Genomic DNA, 20,465 nt, shown 5'->3' with positions numbered 1-20,465 from the left:
CAGATTGCAGGGGGCTGCGGGGAGAAGCGGGGCCCAGGGAGAGCAGCAGCTTCGGGGGCTCTCGCTCTTGATCGCGCTGCAGAGCTCGTGTGAGGGACAGGGCAAGCTGTAGGGGACAGTAGGAGCTCGGTCCCTACCGACCAGCAAGGGGTGGCCCACACAAGCAAACTGCCCCTCCCTGGGGCTGAATCCCGGGAGATCCCACGCCAGGGTTCCCGGCCTCCAGCTTCCCTGCCGAGCCCCGGCGGCTGCAGAACCCCCCTGCCCTGTGAGGGGGCAGCGCGCGCGGAACGCCCTCCTACCACGCGCCGCCCGTACGCGACACCGCAGGGGGCGGGGCGGCCCTCCCGGCGGCTCAGCGCCCTGCTCGGCCGCTAGGGGGCGCTGCAGAGCCCCGCAAGGCTGGCGTCATGTAACGCTCCAGACTGAACGGATGAAAGCTGAGCCTGGGCGGGTCCCGTCCAACCTCCTCAACTGCTGCCGTCCCATTCGCTGGATTTTCGCCTTCTGAGAGAGCCTGGGCCTCGGCGGACTCCGTTGTATCCTGGCCGGTGGCGCCGCGCGCGCGCGTGTGTGTGTGTGTGTGACGCGGAGTCTGTAGGGCCGCCGCCATGAGCCGCAGCTACAACGATGAGTTGCAGTATCTGGACAAGCTCGACAAGAACAGCTGGAGGATCAAGAAGGGCTTCGTGCCCAACATGAATGTGAGCTCGGGGCGGGGTGTCCTGGGCTCGCGCTCGGCAGTGGCCGACCGTTCAGCGCGCGCTCCTGCACGCGGAGCCCGAGGTGGGGGTTGGGCTGCCCCGAGACTCCCCCAACCCCGCCCCCCCACACTTCGTCCCGGGGCTGCTGGCGCCCCCGTGCTGGGAGGAGGGCGGCGGAGCCCGTGGCGGTGCGTGGCCTGCTGCCGTCCGCGAGACCCCGGCGTGCCAGGCTCTGGGCGCCCCGCGCGAAGCTCCTGCCCGGGGAGCTGCGGCCTGAGCCTGGGACCAGACCCAGTGGCAGGGCTGGGCGGGGCCCAAGGAGAGAAGCGGGTCAGCACCATAGGCCGGGCTCAGCGCCCCCGGGCAGGTGCTGCGTCGGCTCCAGTCAAAGCGGGATCCGGGCGATGCCTTTGCCCAGCGGCTCTCGGGGAGGCTCCTTTGAAATGTAACAAGTGGCTGGCGGTGGGGGGGGGGGGTCTCTTGGAGGCCGGCACCACTCTTCCCCCGCCGCCAGAGAGCTCAGGTGCAGCTGGGTGTTTGTGGGTTTTTTTTTTTTTTTTTTTGCATCCTAACGATTTCCTTAGAGTATGAATCTGGCAATGTTAAAATAAACTTCAGAGAAAACATCCTGGTGCGCAGGGCGTAATGCTCCAAGGTATAATTGTGTGTAATTCCAGAAGTACAAGTTAGGAGCCTAAGGTACACCCAGGCACCCCCTGGGCCACATGTACATCTCCTCTGTTCTCCCTAACATCTGTCTGATTTTAGGCCTTAATACTACAGGTGCTAATGCATGTCAGTAGTTTTGTGCCTAAGGCTATGTCTATACTATAGTTTATGTTGGCATAATTTATGTTGCTCAGGGTTGTGAAAAAGCCACCCCCAGAGCAACATAAATTACACCGACATAAGCACTTGTGTGCACAGTGCTATGTCAACAGGAGAGCTTCTCCCACTGACGTAGCTTTTGCCACTTACGTAGGTGGTTTTATTATAGGCATAGAGCATCTTCATGAGACATGCTGCAGTGGCACGGTTGTATCGGTACAGCTGCTCTGCTGCAGCACTGTACATATAGAAATGGCCTAAGTGTTTGCAGGATTGAGCGTTTGCATTGTAGACTTCTTGGCGCAAGGATTATCTTTGGGAATGTCTTAGCATGTCTTAATCGCTACCAGAAACCTAATCAAATAATATACTTCTAAATAAATAGTGGCAAGAAAATGACAAAAAAAAAATACACTTTGTAACCTATTATATACCATTAATCTTGGCGATTCTTGTTCTATAGTGTAGTTCTTCTTGTGGCTTTGAGTTTTTGTGAGACCAGTAATGATGCATTATTTTGTCTCTTCTCGTTCTTGTGTTTGCCTCTAGGTGGAAGGAGTGTTTTATGTAAATGAGCCGCTAGAGAAATTAATGTTTGAGGAGTTACGAAATGCCTGCAGAGGTGGCGGTAAGTACAGGAAGATCCTATTATCATTTGTTTTCATTAAATTTCAAACACTTGCTTCCCTTATTTCACTACTTTCACCCTCATCTCCTAAAAAAGCCTCCTACCCTGAATTAATGTGGCTTGCATACATCAAAGAAAACAATGAAAATGTGTAGTGAAGGCTACTCGTGTGTCCAGCCATCACATTATGCACTACCTGTGTGCCTGACAACACTGCTATCCTGAAAATAGCGCTGCTGAAATATGTTGGCTTGCCAGTCCTGGTGACTTAAGGAACTTAAGCAAGTTTTAAAAATAATTAATAAATTCCTGTGTTAAGAACTTTAGATAATTGAAAATTAAAGGGATTTTAAAATATACTGCACTTTTCATAATTACATCCTTTTAAAATTATTTTCTGCATTTCACTAAGATTGGGCTATGAAAATAGACTTGTCAGTTAATTTTTAGTTCTCGTGTAACAGCACAATGCAGGAAGGAAATCTTAAATACATAATACAGAGGAAGCTAAAACAACAAACATGGGGATATTTCTGTTGATCTTAGGTTTTGTAACATCTTTATATATAAATACAAACTAAATTGACTTGGCACTATCCTCTGAAGGCTTCTACCTTCATGATATTGGTACAGCATGGACATCAAGAGTGCAAGCTTCCTGAGAGTGCCTCAGCCTTGACCTGGAAGGTGGCAGGGACCACAAAGTGGGAAGAAAAGGGAGTTCATTCTCCATACCCCAGTCAGTCCTTGGTTTATCTTTTGATATTTAGCAACAAGAGTGCCAGCTGTAGAGGTGGTTTGAGTTATGCCAACACTTCTGTGCTCTGCACTGATGCCATCAGGTTAATTTCACTGAAGCATGATCTATTGAAGGTTTTCAGAAATTATCCCACCTTTTTAATCTAGCATTTGTGGGAGCTCTGTTGTAGGCAGAGAGCCAGCATTCTGACCTTATACAGGTCTAGATTATATGGCGGTAAAAATGTGGACAGGTGGCCTATACCGGCACTTTAATGCTAGCAACAGTCAGAGCTGCACTGATACTGGAGCCACAGTAGGAGAATTTCAGAAACTCTTCAGGATAATGGAGCTGTAGCTTCTCAAAGTGCCAGGTATTTTCCACCAGATTGAAATGACTTTTGGTCACTATTGATCTGCCTGGATTTTGAGTAGCACCTTGAAAGGTGCTACCATATCAGTCATGATCAACACTGTTCATCGGCAAGTCCCTTGGATAAACTTTCAGTTTTCTTCTTTCAGGTGCTGGTGGATTCTTGCCTGCCATGAAACAGATTGGGAATGTGGCTGCACTACCTGGCATTATTCATGTGAGTGACTGCTCTGAAGAATTGTTCTATTTTCCTTTCCCCCCCAAGTTGGTTGATATTTTCCAAATGGTGGCCATGTTGCGAGCTAGGGTGCAGAACTTCATTTCAAGAGAGCTGTGCATTTGGAACCCACCCCTGAAATCAAGGCTTTCCATTTGTATATATATGGATTAAAGGTCAGCAGCTGTTTTCCCTGGGAGAGTACCAGCAGGATACAGTTACAGTGGAGATAATTGAAAAAGTAAATATGGTACTGGGATATTTATTCTACCTCAGTATTGTCTGTACTTAAAATATACACCCCATCAAGAGATTTATACAAGTCATGGCAAATGCTTACTTTTTGATGGTTTCCCCGTGTGTGCCTTTTCTCATTACTCTAGATCAAAATAACATTTTCTGAAATTCACATTCTGTTCTGGCTTCTTGTGCTTTCCGCCTTTTCCCCTCATGTCTATGGGACATGAAGCATCGCGTTCTAGTGCAATGTTGCAGATAAAACAAAATCACAGAAATATAGGAAGGAGCACTCAGAGATCATCTAATCCAGCCCCCCCACACACTGAGTCAGGACCTAGTAAACCTAAACCATACCTGACAGGTGTTTGTCTAATTACTCTTAAAAACCCCCATTGGTGCTTAACTATCCTTTATTGTTAGAAAGTTTTTGTTTGTTTGTTTTTGTTTTTCTAAAATCTTCCAAGCTGCAGATTAAGCCAGTTATTTCTAGTCTTGCCTTCATGGGATATGGAGAACAATTTACCACTATTCGCTTTATAACAGCCCTTCACATATTTGAAGACCGTTATTAGCAAACCCTCCCCACAGTTGTCTTTTCTCAAAACTAAACATTCCTATTTTTTTCCGGGGGTTTGTAAACCTTTCCTGAGAAGTTAGGCTTTGGAAACATTTGATCATTTTTGTTGCTCTCCTCTGGGAGACTCTTGTCTATCTTTCCTAAAAGGTGGCACCCAAAACTGAACACAGTACTTCAGTCGAGGCCTCTCCAGGACAATTACCTTCCATGTCTTACATTCAACATTCCTGTTAATACACCCCAGAATGCTATTAGCCTTTTTGCAGATGCATTATGTTGGCTCATATCAATTTGTGATCCACGATAACTCCCAAATCCTTTTTTGCAGTACTACTGGTCATTTATTTGTACATTTGATTTTTTTTTCCTGTCCTAAGTGTACTACTTTATGGAATTTCACCTTTTTGATTTCAGACCAATTCTTCAATTTGTCAAGGCCATTTTGAATTCTAATGTCCTCCAAAGTGCTTGCAACCCCTCCCAGTTTGCTGTAATCTGCAAATTTTATAAGCATTCTCTTCACTCCATTATCCAAGTCATTAATGAAAATCTTGAAAAGTACTAGACCCAGGACAGACCCTTGCAGTACCCCGCTAGATACATCTTCCCAGTTTAACAATGAACCTTTGATAACTACCCATTAAGTACAGTCTTTCAATCAATTGTGCAACCTCTTTATAGTAACTTCATCTAGATTCTAGACCATATTTTTCTAATTTGCTTATGAGAATGGGACTGTGTCAAAAGCCTTACTAAAATCAAGATATATCCGGTCTACTGCTCCCCCTTATCCGCTATACCAGTAATCCTGTCAAAGAAGGAAATTAGGTTATTTTGGCATGACTTGTTTGACATGTCCATGCTGGCCGTGATTTATTACCCTGTTATTCTTTAGGTGCTTATAAATGGATCATTTTTAATAATTTGTTGAAATATCTTCCCAGATATTGAAGTTAGGCCAACTGATCTATAATTCCCTGGATCCTTATTGTTCCCCTTTGTAAAGATAGGTACTACATTTGCCCTTCTCCAGCCCTCTGGGACCTGACCCATCATCCATGAGTTCTTGAAAATAATCACAAATAGTTCCGAGATTACTTCTGCTAGTTCCTTGAGTACGCCTTTAGGGTGAATTTTGTCAGGCCCAACCAACTTGAATACATCTAACTTATCTAAATATCCTTTGACTTGTTCTTTCCTTGATCTGGCTTGTGTCCCCTCCCCCTTGTTGATATTGTGTTACACATCTGGTCACAATTTTTTTTTTTTAGTAAAGACAGAAGCATTTAAACGCCTCCGCCTTCTTGGTGTCATCAGTTAGTAGTTTTCCCTTCCCACTAAATAGCAGACCTACACTTTTCTTTGTCTTTATTTTGCTTCTAATAAATTTAAGAAACTTCTATACATGATAGGGTGGGTCACTTTTCAGGAAGCTGAGAGTAAAGTGTTTTTGTAGGAGGTGAGTTACTTTTCATTTTTCTTAACTGTCAATAAGCAACATGGTGGTTTCATTTTTAATTGTTTTACATGGTGACTCAGCAAAAGCTCTAATTCATTTTTTCAATAAACTGCTGCCCTTGGGGCTATAAAAGGTGATCTGTAAAGGAGAAGAATCGGGGATGTGGATTGGTTTGTTTTGCAAACTGTTCTTTTAAAGTTGCTTTTCAGCTTGTGTCTTACCACAGAAATGTCACAATTATCTATTCTAGTCTTCTGTCTGTGTTAGAGGACTTCCTGGTTGTAAATCGAGCTTTCGTAGGACGGGAAAAGGTTTAATTCTTAATAAATGGCTTTTCTTCCCATTGTTTGTGTTTTAAATAAGTGTTCAAACAGTTTTAACAGTCTGATTAAAAATCACAACCCTTATCAATTAATCAGGGTTCATTTTCTTGAAAGCTTTGAAGTCATTACTAATTCTCCATAAAGTCTACCAGGACAGACAAGATCTGAATTTCTAGTGTTGTTGGGGAGGAGAAGGGCAGGCCTCTTCTAGCCATCATAAAATGAAGTATCTGCAAAAGGGCCTCTTTGTGTTGCAGGTCACACTAACAAAAACTAGCTTAAACATCTACCTCTTACCCTCTTGGGTAATTTTTGTTTGTTTCATCCGTTGGGATGAAGCACTTACTTTGTGTGCAGTTATGCAATTCAGTATTGGAAAATGCTGTCTGTTTCCGGCTTACCTCTTACTTAATGGGGTTTTTTTTCTTTCCTTTGTTTTGCAGTCTGCTGGCATTTTGGGTGACTTTCTGCATGCTTAAACTTCCTTGCCTTTTATTGTGGGCTTGTCGTTATTAAATCCAGTTTAATTGAATGAGGCAGATGTGCTATATCTGAGGCAGATGAGTCCTAATGATAAACTGCTTATCAGTTTAGATACCACAATTCAATTCAAAAGTTGTTTCCTGTGTCAATGTGGAATGTGGGAACTCTGAATCCAAGTAGCTGACCAGTGTGTTGATCTGTAAATTGCTCCAGATACTGTTACTGGTCCCGGTGTAAGGTTTACATTGTGCCTGTCCATATGTGGAACAGGGTTGTATCTAATTTAAAAGAAGTCTTTCAACTGCCCATTTGAAATCTGATGAACTTTCTTGCAGAGATCTATTGGGCTTCCTGACGTGCATTCTGGCTATGGGTTTGCCATTGGTAACATGGCAGCATTTGACATGAGTGACCCAGAGGCAGTGGTGTCACCAGGTAAGAGTAACTTGAGTCTGGTGTAATATACTTTGAGAAATATCTTTGGTGATCTGAAATTCTTTCTTGAAATAGCTGTTTGAGATCCCCACACTTTTACAGTACAGAAGTAAAGTGAAATGTTTTTAATAGTGACCTGAAAAGATTTTCTCTGTTAAGGTACCAGTTCATCCATCCTGAGTTCTCTGTTTTTTCTGCAGGAGTTGATTACAACCAAAGCACCTAAACAGTGCAGGGAGCCTTGCTCTCTTCATGCTGTTTTGGGTGTCTGTTCCCAACTTCTGAAGAGAGAGCCCAGAACCCCTGAACTTGGTTTTGGGCAGGTAAAAGAGGAACTAATTTTTAACTCCATTTTTAAAATGTTTGTCCATTTATGTTAAGGATTTATGATCTAAATAGTTCTGCCTCATTTTTTAAGAACTTTTGAGTTCACCTTTATTAATCATTTGGAAATGCCTCTGTGCTGGCATCTAACAGCTATTATTCTAAACGGCGTGTATGGGAACAAAGGCATTGCCATAACAGACCAGACCCCAGGTCCCTCTAGTTCAGTATCTTGCTCTGGCACGGGTCAGTACCAGATGTTTCAGAGGAAGACTTAAGAACGTGGTAGTAGACAGATTTAGGATAATCTGCCCTCCAATTAGGTCTCATCCTGGTCTCTAATAGTTAGATATTGGCTCTAAAGCAAGGTTAGTGTGCTTTCCAAAAAAATTCTCATAAATTACATCTCTCTGGATATTCTTAACATCTATATAAACAACCAATCCATTTTGAATCTTAAATTCTTGGCCTCCACTGTTCCTGTGGTAGCAAGTTCCAAAGTTATTTTCTCACACAATGTGTGAATTTCCTTTTATCAATTTTGGATTCCCCAACTTTTAATTCCATTGAGTGTCCCCTTGTTCTTCTGCTATGAGACCAGGAGAAGAGAAGTTCCCAATCTACCTTTTTTAGGCCAGTCATTATTTCTTCTTATTTGTTTCCTTTCTAGGTAAATAATCCCATCACTCTTGTGAGTTTCTCCAGTCATTGATAATTCTCATCACTCTTCTCTAATCCCCCTTTTTATACTGAAATAAAGTATCACTTAACATAAACCCTCTTGGGTCACAGTTTACTGCCAAACGTGACAACAGGGAGAACTTGCTGTTTGCCTTCCAGAGGAGAACACTTTTTTTTTTTAAAAGCCAGCTACCTTAAATACAAAGATTTTGTTTTCAAATAACTTAAATTAGAAATGGAAAAGGTTGTGTTTGGGAGGGTAGAAAATCAATGTATTTTAATTGTAATGTGCATGGTAGGTAGTTTGGATGGGTATTTCTATATTAATCACAGGAGCAACCTTGCAAGTTAAGGATTTTGTGGGAGACTGTGCTTTTCTATCCATGATCTAGTACGGTGTCCAGAGCAGGGGAATATCCCTGTAGCACTGAGTGAAGGTGTTGTGAATATGGAATACTTTTCATTACAGTAGTGCCAAATTTTACCCTATTTGGGGGGTTGCATTGTCAGCTTGCCGGGGGCCTACAGACTGCATGGAAATTCACTAAAATGGAGCAGATTGCAGCTCTCCTCTCATTTAATATGGTGGTAGGACTGATGAAGACTGCAGGCCCTAGTATACAAAACTTTCTCCGTCAGGAAGCACTTCAGCATTAAAGATGAACGTGGCCAAATTCTACAATGTAGCATTCTGTGGCCCACAACTAAACAGCCCTGTTTATTAACTTTGTGTGTGTTTTTGTTTTTTATACCTTCAGGTGGTGTCGGGTTTGACATCAACTGTGGTGTCCGATTGCTGCGTACTAACCTGGATGAAAGTGACGTCCAGCCGGTGAAGGAACAGCTCGCCCAGGCCATGTTTGACCATATTCCAGTTGGGGTGGGCTCCAAGGGTGTCATCCCCATGAACGCCAAGTAAGTAAATGACTTTGTGTGCACTTTTGGGGCATGGGCAGTGTCTGGCCTTTGTTTTGAGAAGGGATTTGCAGGTGGAAGGCTGGAAGGAGGTGGAAAGAAACTTCCTGGCCCATTCCTTGCCCCTACACATACAGCTAGAAATAATAGTACAAAGCCATCTAGGAGTTGGAGGATTAATTAAGGGTGGTTTAAGGGTTATCTGCTCTCATAATGGAAGGTTTCTTTAATTGTGTAGATAGTGATGCTAAAATGTCAGCCCTTACCCTGATAGGGGGAGGAGAAGCAATGAAGTTGCAAGTGGCTTTATTCGCAGATTTTATCTTTGTGGAACAGGCTTTTTGGTTGGCAGCAAAGGGTTGAGTTGAACTCTCATGGGCTTTTCACCACTTCAGACATGGGTGTGAACCCTTGGGACACACGTGAGGTTAACTTTGTGCTAGTACTTATTTAAGAGTTCAAGGAAAGTGTCTTGATGTTGCAGGGACTTGGAGGAGGCCCTGGAGATGGGTGTGGACTGGTCTCTCCGGGAAGGCTATGCCTGGGCAGAGGACAAGGAGCACTGTGAGGAGTATGGAAGGATGCTGCAGGCTGATCCCAATAAGGTCTCCTCAAGAGCTAAGAAAAGAGGTTTGCCTCAGGTAATGTTACAATCTACCAATGTGATACATGCCATCATGTGCCAGCAATGCCCCTCTGCCATGTACATTGGCCAAACTGGACAGTCTCTACGTAAAAGAATGAATGGACACAAATCAGACATCAAGAATTATAACATTCAAAAACCAGTTAGAGAACACTTCAATCTCTCTGGTCACTCGATCACAGACCTAAGAGTGGCTATACTTCAACAAAAAAGCTTCAGAAACAGACTCCAACGAGAGACTGCTGAATTGGAATTAATTTGCAAACTGGATACAATTAACTTAGGCTTGAATAGAGACTGGGAATGGATGAGTCATTACACAAAGTAAAACTATTTCCCCATGGTATTTCTCCCTCCCACCCCACCCCCCACTGTTGCTCTGATATTCTTGTTAACTGCTGGAATTAGCCTACCTTGCTTGTCACCATGAAAGGTTTTCCTCCTTTTCCCCCCCTGCTGCTGGTGATGGCTTATCTTAAGTGATCACTCTCCTTACAGTGTGTATGATAAACCCATTGTTTCATGTTCTGTGTGTGTGTGTGTATATAAATCTCTCCTCTGTTTTTTCCACCAAATGCATCCGATGAAGTGAGCTGTAGCTCACGAAAGCTTATGCTCTAATAAATTTGTTAGTCTCTAAGGTGCCACCAGTACTCCTTTTTCTTGTTACCTGTAAGGTGGCTGTAAACGCTTTGAGGTTTAAAACAACAACAAGAAAAAATTAGCTTCATTTCTATAATTCATGCCCTGTGTTCATATAGGTTTTGACTTGCCATGATTTGGGCGGGGTTATGATTTTGAATCCGTTTTCCAACGGAACTAGAATAGGGGGAAACAAATAACAGTAAGAACTGTAATTTAATTCTTATTTAGGTATAAAATTGGCTATAGAAAAAAAAAATCCCAGTGAGTTGTCCTATCATCTGTTGTTAAACAGCTGGCCCTAACTGTTTGAATTCATCACTACTAGCACTTGTCAACCTTTTAGGAATGGTAGCTTCTCTAGATTTTTGTTGTTCTGGTTACATTGACTTAAATTGTCTGAGCCAACAATGTATTTTTTTAAAAAACCTTTGAAGAACATGTCCTGTGACTTAATTGTAAAATTCTGGCCTGCTGTGCAAGAGAACTGGATTTAACTTCTACTGCTGATAGCTCATTGCCCAGGTTGGTATGCTGGCTAGAGCAGAGATCATACCGTTACTATAATTTAAAGGCTTCTTCCTCCAACTCTCCTGGGTAGTATTAATGAGAATATATTGCAATTCCATAGCATTTTAACTTTAAAGAATTTTGCAAACATTAACCTTCATATTTCTCCTGTGGAGCAGGTAATTATCTGTTTCACACAGTTAAGTGAATTTCCCAAATGTACAGAGTTGGTGTCAAAACCATAATTAGAAGTTGGGAGATTCTGGCTCCCAGTCCTATGCTCAGACCACATCTCCCTCGTTGATGGCCAACTTCTCCAGGAACGAGGCTTTAAAAACATCCACCTGTTGTGTTTACAAACTTTTTGGTCATATCTACACTACCACTTATATCCGCAAAATGTATGTTGCTCAGAGGTGTGAAAAAAAACAGCCCATACCAGCATAAGTGGTAGTGTGTACAGCACTATGTTGGTGTTAGAGGTTTTGCTGCCGACATAGCTACCGCCACTTGTTGGGGGTGGTTTAATTATGTTGATGGGAGAGCTCTCTCCCGTTGGCATAGAGCACTTACACGAGAGATCTTACAGTGGCACAGCTGCATTGGTACAGCTGTGCCGCTGTAAACTCTCTAGAGTAAACATTGCCTCAGCCCTATTACTAAGGCCATGTAAAGGCTGCTTCTCTTTACTGTCTGTTTTTTTAGAATCTATTCCTTCCTTTTAGAAGGAAGTGTGTTTGCTGAAAGTGGCAGCACTACTGGCAGGTCCTGGTCCTTCTGTTTAATCGTATTCTCCTGCTACAGCTATTTATTTTTGGACCATTTTTTAAAAAAAATAGGTATTTTGATCTTCCTACAAGTTTCAAGAGAGACAAACAAGATTATATCTGCACAGTCCTTTTGATAGCCAGGGTTCAGGAATAGACTTCCATGTTCTAACCAATTCATACCTTCTAACCACATTCGATTACAATTCACCATATTGCACATAAACTCTTAATTCATAATCCCCTCCAAAGGAGAAAGCCATTCCTCTGTTCCCAAAGGCTTATTTTTTGTCTGGTGTCCTATTACTAGATGGCTAAGATATCTTGTTGTAATTGGCAGCTGGGGACCCTGGGAGCAGGAAACCATTATGCTGAGATCCAGGTGGTGGATGACATTTATAATGAGTATGCTGCCAGGAAGATGGGCATTGATCACAAGGGACAGGTGTGTGTAATGATCCACAGCGGCAGCAGAGGCCTGGGCCATCAAGTAGCTACAGGTATATTTTGTGATAAGACTACTTTTGTAAGAGCTGAAGTAAGATAAAAATCTCTTTGGAATAGTCTGCTGCTCATGATGAACCCTATTAACCAGTCAAGTTTATTAGCATATATTCAGTACTTGTATTGTGCTTTAAAAACAATGAGTTAATCCTTAAACAGCCCTTATGAGGTAGGTAATTATATCCATTTGAGATTGTGGGGGAATGGAACAGATATCTAGATTGTGAGCCCTCTAGGGCAGAAGCTGTCTTTATTTGTCTGTATTTGCTTAGTATGAGACTCTAATCCTTGGTTGGGATCCCTAGGCACTATTGCAATAGAAATAAGAGGAAAAGGAGAGAGGTGGTAACTTTCCAAAGATCACAGAAAAAGTCAGTGTTAGAGCTGTGGTTAGAACATCAGAGTTCCTGCACTGAGTGCTGTGCTCAGACTTCTAAACCATACTCCTAGGACTTTAACTGTACCTATTGGGTAGTTAAAACTTAAAACACATGCTCTAAGGAGCACGTCTTTTCTCCAGGCGCCTAGTTCCAACACTTTCACTCTGAAGGTGGTACTGGGGGACCCTGTGTAGCAACAACTGACATAGTCATTCTACACATTCACTTCTAACTTTAAGAGAAAGTTGAAAGTTCAACCACCTTCTGGTACCTCTGTGAGGGGAGCTGGGTTTTGTGCCTGTGAATCCAGATCTAAAGCCTTTCAAGATAGAGGTGACAGGCTGGTTGTATTTGTTTTTTCCCCAGATGCTTTAGTGGCTATGGAGAAAGCCATGAAACGGGACAAGATCATAGTTAATGATCGCCAGTTGGCATGCGCCAGAATTGCCTCCCCAGAGGGACAGGACTACCTAAAGGGAATGGCAGCGGCTGGGAACTATGCATGGGTCAACCGCTCTTCCATGACTTTCCTAACCAGACAGGTAGGAGCAGAGCTGCTGTTCCGCTGAAAATATTCTAGTGCTTTTAAAGGTCTCTGGAACAAGGTAAAACATCTTGTGCCATGATGATGAGCAGCTCCACAAAGCTTGTACTTTTCTGCTGCCTGTGCTTTATCGACTTGTTGGTTTAAGAGAAGACTTCAGTCTCCAGGGCAATCAGTCCAATAGCTTTTACCAGCAGAAAAATCTCACTGGATTACATCTGGGCTACATCTAAAAGATGTAGAATAACATGTCTTAACATTTCTTCTTCTGCCAGTTTGAGAGGGTAAAATTTCAGAAGTGCCAACGCTCCATTTTCAAAAGCTAAGTGCTGAGGTATCTTTTGTTACCCTCAAACTGGCAGAAGAGGAAATACTAAGGCATGTTGTTTCACAGCTTTTTGATTGATTTCTGGTGTTCTAAGTCTTCCTGATTGATTTCTAATACTTTCAGAAGGATCCAAGCTGCCAGCGAACAGATAATCGGTGCAGTTCGGTTGTAGAGTAAATTTTTTGCTCAACTCGATTGACTTCAATGAAGTTGCATTCACTTGTGTCAGGGCTACATTTGGCTCAGTGTTTTGAGAACCAGGGAGACTGAACTGAAAGTTTTGCCTTACCTGTCACTTCATTTAGTTGCGGTGTTTTGTTTTCTGATACAGTTTCTCATGACAGGCCATTTTTCAAATGAGTCTGCTGCTTTTTAACCCCTAAAAATCAGAGAGCTTTAAGGTTTCTATAGCTCTGTGGAATTGCCCCTGTGTTTACATCCAAACTTTCTCCCTTAGGCCTTTGCTAAAGTCTTCAACACAACCCCTGATGACCTAGATCTTCATGTGATCTATGATGTGTCTCATAACATCGCCAAAGTGGAGCAGCATGTGGTGGATGGAAAAGAGCAGACCCTGTTGGTGCACAGAAAGGGATCAACCAGGGCTTTCCCTCCTCATCATCCTCTCATTGCTGTCGATTACCAAGTACGGATAACTTCAGGGGGAAGTGGAGGCAAGGGAGGGGGTTTCAGATGAATAGGAAGGGTTTCTGTGTTACTAACAGAGGAAGGCTTTAAATGTTGTTTCAGTTCAAACAGGGATAGCAAATTAATTATATTGGAACATTTACCACTGTCAATCATTATCCTGAGGCTTGTATTGAAACTTTTGGACACCTCCTGATTCACCTTTCTTCCCCAGCCTACAGTTGCCTGCATGATCATCTCGCTCTCTGCCCTCTGTCCACTCCTTGGGTTGGACAAACTATGGCTTGGGGACCACATCCAGCCCTTCAGATGTTTTAATCCAGCCCTCTAGCTCCCACTCTAGCCGGGGCGCGGGGTCAGGGGTTTGCCCTGCTCCGCACGTGCCGTGGTCCCCACAGCTCCCGGAAGCAGCAGCATATCCCCCCTCTGGCTACTACGCATAGAGGCAGTTAGAGGGCTCCACACGCTGCTCCTGTTCCAAGTGCAACTCCCCACAGCTCTCATTGGGTGGGAACCGCAGCCAATGGGAGCTGCAGGGGCTGTGCCTGCAGATGGGGCAGCACGCAGAGTCGCGTGGCTGGGCCTCCGTGTAGGAGTCGGAGGGCGGACCTGCAGCTGCTGCTGCTTCCAGGAGCTGCTTGAGGTAAGTGCTGCCTGGAGCCTGCACCCCGACACCTTCCGGCCCCTCTGCTCCAGCGCTGATGTGCCCTCCAAATACCTCAGTCCCAGCCTGGAGCACCCTTCTGTACCCTCAGCCCCATCCCAGAGCCTGCACCCCCAGCTGGAGCCCAACCTCCTGTCCCAGCCCTGAGCCCCCTCCCACACCCTGATCTCCTCCATTCTGGCCCCACCCAAGAGCCTGCTCTCCAAGCCAGAGCCCTCACTCCTTCCCCCACCCTAACCCCCAATTTCGTGACCATTCATGGCCCGCCATAAAATTTCCATACCCAGATGTGGCCCTCAGTCCAAAAAGTTTTCCCACCCCTGCCTTAGGACAAACTGTGTCTATTTGCCTGGCCTCTTCATGATGATGATCATCTTTATACACTGCCTGCGTTTTCCAGTCATCTAGTGACTCGGAAGTCCTGGGTACACAGCGAGAGGCTTGCCAGCACTCCTTTATGGATATATGATCCTGAATTCATTTGATGGTGCCCTGGTCCCCCTTATATCGTTTATTGATCAAAACTGTCTTAAATCTTTAGTGACTTTGATCTTAAATTGGGATTCTTTTTTTGTTTGCACCCCTAGCTGACTGGACAGCCAGTACTGATTGGTGGAACAATGGGAACCTGCAGCTATGTTCTTACTGGTACTGAACGAGGCATGACCGAGACCTTTGGAACCACATGCCATGGAGCTGTAAGTACAAAACACCGTTAAAGAAGGGGTTGTGATGTGATATCCAAGAAACAGCTGCTCAAGGGGCAGCCAGTGTGCTGTTACACTTGTGAGTAGGAGAGATAAGATTCCCAGATCTCCAACCTAGGGAGTGCTGTGGACAGTATGCCTCGTGCACTCTTGATGCCTCTTTCTCTGGCTAACACTAAACTTTGAATGGTTCTGGAGGGAGCTGTGCACGGCCTTCCTTGCCTACAGAAAGGGTTGGTGTGGTGGACAGAGGCCCCACCCCCAACGCTAACAGCCCGAACTACGAACGGGAATGAGTCTTGAGGATGCCCATGCAAAGCACTTCCCTTGGTGGAAGGAGGTGGTGCTCGGGCTTCTTTACCAGTGGAAATAAATAGTTGCAGGTTCCTTGCCCAGTTAAAGCCCAGATTGTGAATACTGACTACCTAGCTGTTTGGGTGAAAAGAGATACCTACAGGGATCCTAGATACCTTCATGCTGTGGATTGTTGTACATGTAGTGATCCCTAACATTAGCGCTCTAGGATGTGCTATTGATTATGCAGGAATCCCAGCACACCAGTGCATTTTACTTCTGCCTCCTGTTTCTTAGCTTGCCTGAGGCACTTGATCTATGCATCAAACTGCACGTTTTGCTACTTGGAATTTGTGTACAACACGCACCTCCTACTAAATATTAATGTATTAATTTTTGTTAAATTTTTGTTTAACACTTGTTAAAAGTTGCTTGCTCAGTAAAGCACCAGAGATACCCAGAAGGAAGGCTTTCTGGGTATTAGAGTAGCAGCCGTGTTAGTCTGTATTCGCAAAAAGAAAAGGAGTACTTGTGGCACCTTAGAGACTAACAAATTTATTAGAGCATAAGCTTTCGTGAGCTACACCTCACTTCATCCGATGAAGTGAGCTGTAGCTCACGAAAGCTTATGCTCTAATAAATTTGTTAGTCTCTAAGGTGCCACAAGTACTCCTTTTCTTTCTGGGTATTCTGTCCCATCAAGTCTCTGGCTAGTTTAAGTATAAAATATGTGCATGATCACTTCTGCAGACGCTGTCTTGCCTGGAATGAAACACCTAGATGTGTGATTTATTTATTGATTTATATTTTCCCCCCACTGTCTGTCGGTCTTAGTAATGCAACTCTTACTCCTCATGGTGATTATTTCACTTTGTTTTGTAATCTCAATCTATTGCTTAGGGTCGTGCATTGTCCCGAGCCAAATCTCGACGAAACTTGGACTTCCAGGATGTGTTGGACAAGCTGGCTGACATGGGGATCGCCATCCGCGTTGCTTCCCCCAAGCTAGTCATGGAAGAAGTAAGTTTTTTAAATTTCTGACTGGGCATGTACTCTGATAGACAGTAAATTGTCCACTGGGGCGTTGGAGAATCTGACAGCTTCCATTAGGAATGCATGAGCTGCTCCTCTAAGCGTCACACTGAATATTTCCCCATGCTGTAGGAAGGGAATCTCCTCCTGGAAGTCTGTTTTTCTGGGGATAGGAATAATTTCTTTCCATTGTGCCATATTCCATTGTGATATTGGTGCCTTTTGGCTATATTCCTTGGGTTTCCACCCTTCTGTGATGTGCTTGCCAGCTCTAACTACATTTTATACTTCAGCTTCTAGAATTGGCAATATGCAGATACTGTTTTGTTTTTAGGATACCTAGAACTTTTGTATTTGCTTAGGCTAGGAGGAAGGCATGGTTTCTTGTCCATGAATAATCTGCTTCTCAAACATGATTCACAACTGTTGGTGGTTTTTTGGTACCTCAAAGTTTTATTAAGGAAGGAGCATTTAATATGTGTTGTTTTTTAACGGGCTAGGTGCTGTAACAACACATTCTCTGACATGAAGAGCCTGCATTCAAAACCAGCCCAATCTAGACCTTTGCCCAAATGATGGCATCAGAGAAAACTCCATGGAGTTTACCCTGATGATTCCAGGCACTAATAGGGCTGTGAAAGTTTAACCTTTATAGGCTGCCTCTTTCTGGGAGGAAGTTGGAGTGGCTTGTTCCATGGTGCAGCCACCCGGTGTTCTCTCTCCTGGTGCTGAGTCCAGTATGGTGGCAAGTTCAGTTCCTGAATATCTTCAAAATAGCTTGATCTCCCCTCCCGCCACACCCCTCCCCCCATCCCCCGAATTAGACAGAAACTTGCTATGTCCTTCAAGTGGTTCACTAATCTTTTATCTGTGTAAAAATAACTAGTTCCTCAATGAGTAAGTTCCCTATTTTAACAGAGTTGAAGGGTAAAGCAAGAGGCATGTGTCTAACTTTGTGTGTGTCATTTTTTTCAGGCACCAGAATCCTATAAGAATGTGACAGATGTGGTTAACACCTGCCATGCTGCTGGCATCAGCAAGAAAGCTATTAAATTGAGACCTATCGCTGTTATTAAAGGCTAGGAACTGACTGAGGTCATCCAAAACCACTGGCAAAGCAATGCCTTCCACAGAACTGACTAAAAACGTCGTTGTCATCTTTCACACCTCTTGACTGCAGAGTGCTCAGAAAGTACACTCCCTATTTTGGAAATATGACTGGGTGAGGATGCTCTTGTTATTACCCAGAGTCTCAAAAGTAACTTTTTTTATGTTACGGTGCTCTTTAGCATGCAGAAGGGGTAAACAAACCGATGCTGTTGCCTTTATGTATAATGATTCCACAAAAATGCATGAAATTTCATTAGCAGAACTGCAGACCTGGCTCAACCAGACTCACTCATAAGCCTGCAGATTGCAGTACACCCTTCATCAGCCAGTTTAATATATAACTCTTGCCCAACTCACTGTGCACCCAAGTGACTGGAGCCCCCGATGCCAACTGAAGTCCTCTGGCAGGTCACATACAGAACTCTTGGCAGTGGGAAGATGCTCTGTTTGCAAACACTAGTCTATATTGTGCAGACATATGGTAGTGGTAGTTATGTAACAAATGATGAGTAGGGAGTGGTCTTAACCCTAACAAAAAGAATGAGAGAGACTAGCCAGGGTTCAGACACAGCCCCCAAAATTAAAACATGACTCTGGGGTGTACTGACTCCTTTGATGTTGACAGTTGTTCCACAAGGGCTGATGGGAATTCTAGTGCCATTGGGTATGTTGTTGGAAAGGTCAAATGTTACCTTGCACATCATATGACTTGACAACTGACCGACGTGCTTAGCATAAAACTTGAAAGGCCTGCAACTGTAATTGGATCTGCTGGTGCAGCTCTCTCCAATGGGTTTCTGTATGGATGACTTAGTAGACTGAGATGCAGGATCATGACTGAAGATAAGTATGATTTGAGACTGACAGATTAGCCCTTTATTTTTGTTTTATATTTAGTAATTGAGAGTTGGGAGGCAAATCACCAAAATTGGTGAATTTCTGGGAACTTGAAACTTCTAAATAAAAACAGGAAAAAACAAAATCACTGCAGTGTGTGTTGTGTCCTCATTGTGTTGCTGAAACAGCTGATTATTAAAAAGAAAAAAGTGCTCATACTGTGGTCTAGAAGTTACCAAGATTTCAGATTATAGTCAAGATGGTGTGTCTGCATTTGTTCTATGAATTGTACAAATGTTTGCATTTAGTAGCGCTGTTCGTTCCAAGAAATGCTAATATGTAAATAAGTGCTTAACTTTAATGGAATTGTTTAACATTACACTTTTCTCAGAACCAGTTCTTCTACCCCCCCCCCGCTTTTGTCCTGGGTGAAACTTGCTTGTAAATGTATATGCAGACACTAGGTGGCACTTGCATTAAAATAAAACTCTGAAGTTAGTGCATAAGTGCAACCCTGGCAAAAATGCCCATAATAGGGGTTCAGAAACTATCTATCAGTAGAGGCTCCAACCTGGGCTTGTCTGATTATGTACTCATGAAAATGTTAATTCAAAGCAAGTGCCTTGCCTGAAGCCTGTTGATGTTGGAATATGGAATGGAATGTAATTCAAATTAATAACCTAACATTAAGTTTTATTAGAATTTTAAGAGTTAGAACTTTATTTTTACAGGTAAAAGAATCAGTCTATGCTAGGAGACACTAGTATGACATTTGTCAGGCCTTATTTTGATGTCACTTCCTCCATTGTCTCCAGTGGAATCACTCCCAGTTCTCACCTGCATAAGATCAAAATCAAGCTCACTGAATTTCAGTGCATGTTTTGCAGGCAGAATTAGACCTAAAGAGTCAGCAGCCACAACTTAAGTTGTGCGGCTCCCCATCCCCTGCTGTGGTGTGAGCTCATGGCTGATGTAAATGTAATTTTTTTTCATTGCCATATTTCGAGGGACCTCTTAAAATATTTGTGCATGTTTCATTATTTGTGAAACCATTATGGTTTGAATATACATTTTTTCCTAACTTCCATTTTCCTATGTTGCAAATGAAATTGAAATTAATGGTAGCTTTTGTTTAACCATCACCATACATTAAAACAGGCAGAACTTTTATATACAAAAGATACATTCTGTTTTTTGTGAGACTCTACTTGACCTTTCCCTTACAGTTAATTTTTGTGCATAAGTATTAATGGAACCTAGATCTAACAATTTTGTTAGCAGCAGGTGCTGCCGTACCAGTACCAATGTGTTGGGAATTTTTGGTAAGCTGTACAGAACTATCTTTGTTAGTTTCTTGGTCAGGGAGGAGTACAGTGTAAAAACTCAAATTTCTCCAGATAATACTATTGACCAAAACAGTTTTAAAATAGGACAAATTTAGAGTTTAAAACTTTTAACTCTGCCCTGAACTACATTATGAACTAATATGGTATAATTACATCCCATGGGGTGTGGAAAATCCATACCCCTGAGTGATGCATTTATGTCAACCAAACTCCCGGTGTAGACAGCGCTATGTTGACAGGAGGGATTCTCCCACTGACATAACTACCATCTCTTAGGGAAGTGGAGTACCTATGCTGATGGGAGAAGCTCTTCCATCAGTGTAGGTAGTGTCTTCACTTAAGCATAACAGCTTCTGCAGGATTATAGATGTATAGAAGCTCTGTTGTCTTCAACTCTGGATGTAAACATGTATTTATTAAATGCGGTAAAAGTCCCCACCCCAAGGAGCAGAACATACATTAGAAAACAAGATAGTTGGGCTAAATCAAATGAAGAGAGTAGGTGACGAAGGCAGATAGCACACACGTTGTGTCCCCATAGGGGCTGCTGGAATAAAGAAGAGTTAGAGAGCTCTGTGATG

The 20,465-nt window shown here is 43.3% G+C and overlaps 1 protein-coding gene across 1 annotated transcript; it reads left to right on the top strand.

The window, feature by feature from the left end:
- The first annotated feature begins 328 nt into the window (after positions 1-328).
- Positions 329-18,683, top strand: RTCB (RNA 2',3'-cyclic phosphate and 5'-OH ligase). Its single transcript, XM_038379652.2, has 12 exons — positions 329-704; positions 2,082-2,160; positions 3,421-3,488; positions 6,906-7,005; positions 8,769-8,925; positions 9,410-9,566; positions 11,831-11,990; positions 12,741-12,916; positions 13,704-13,892; positions 15,146-15,256; positions 16,460-16,579; positions 17,567-18,683. Exons 1-12 carry the CDS (start codon positions 612-614, stop codon positions 17,672-17,674), a joined length of 1,518 nt encoding a protein of 505 aa, XP_038235580.1. The 5' UTR covers positions 329-611; the 3' UTR covers positions 17,675-18,683.
- The last annotated feature ends 1,782 nt before the right edge of the window (positions 18,684-20,465 follow it).

This window comes from Dermochelys coriacea, chromosome 1 (genome assembly GCF_009764565.3).
Source record: "Dermochelys coriacea isolate rDerCor1 chromosome 1, rDerCor1.pri.v4, whole genome shotgun sequence".
In the NCBI taxonomy this organism is placed as follows: Eukaryota; Metazoa; Chordata; order Testudines; family Dermochelyidae; genus Dermochelys; species Dermochelys coriacea.
Note: the sequence above shows the minus strand (reverse complement) of the source record. Positions and strands in the feature narration are given on the sequence as shown.

What these genes read in the sequence shown, in the direction of transcription:
- RTCB (XM_038379652.2), top strand. Translation starts at nt 612, where the DNA reads ATGAGCCGCAGCTACAACGATGAGTTGCAGTATCTGGACAAGCTCGAC. An exon ending in CACTACCTGGCATTATTCAT is followed by an intron (nt 3,489 to 6,905) that starts GTGAGTGACTGC and finishes ACTTTCTTGCAG; the next exon opens with AGATCTATTGGGCTTCCTGA. An exon ending in AGAAAAGAGGTTTGCCTCAG is followed by an intron (nt 9,567 to 11,830) that starts GTAATGTTACAA and finishes TGTAATTGGCAG; the next exon opens with CTGGGGACCCTGGGAGCAGG.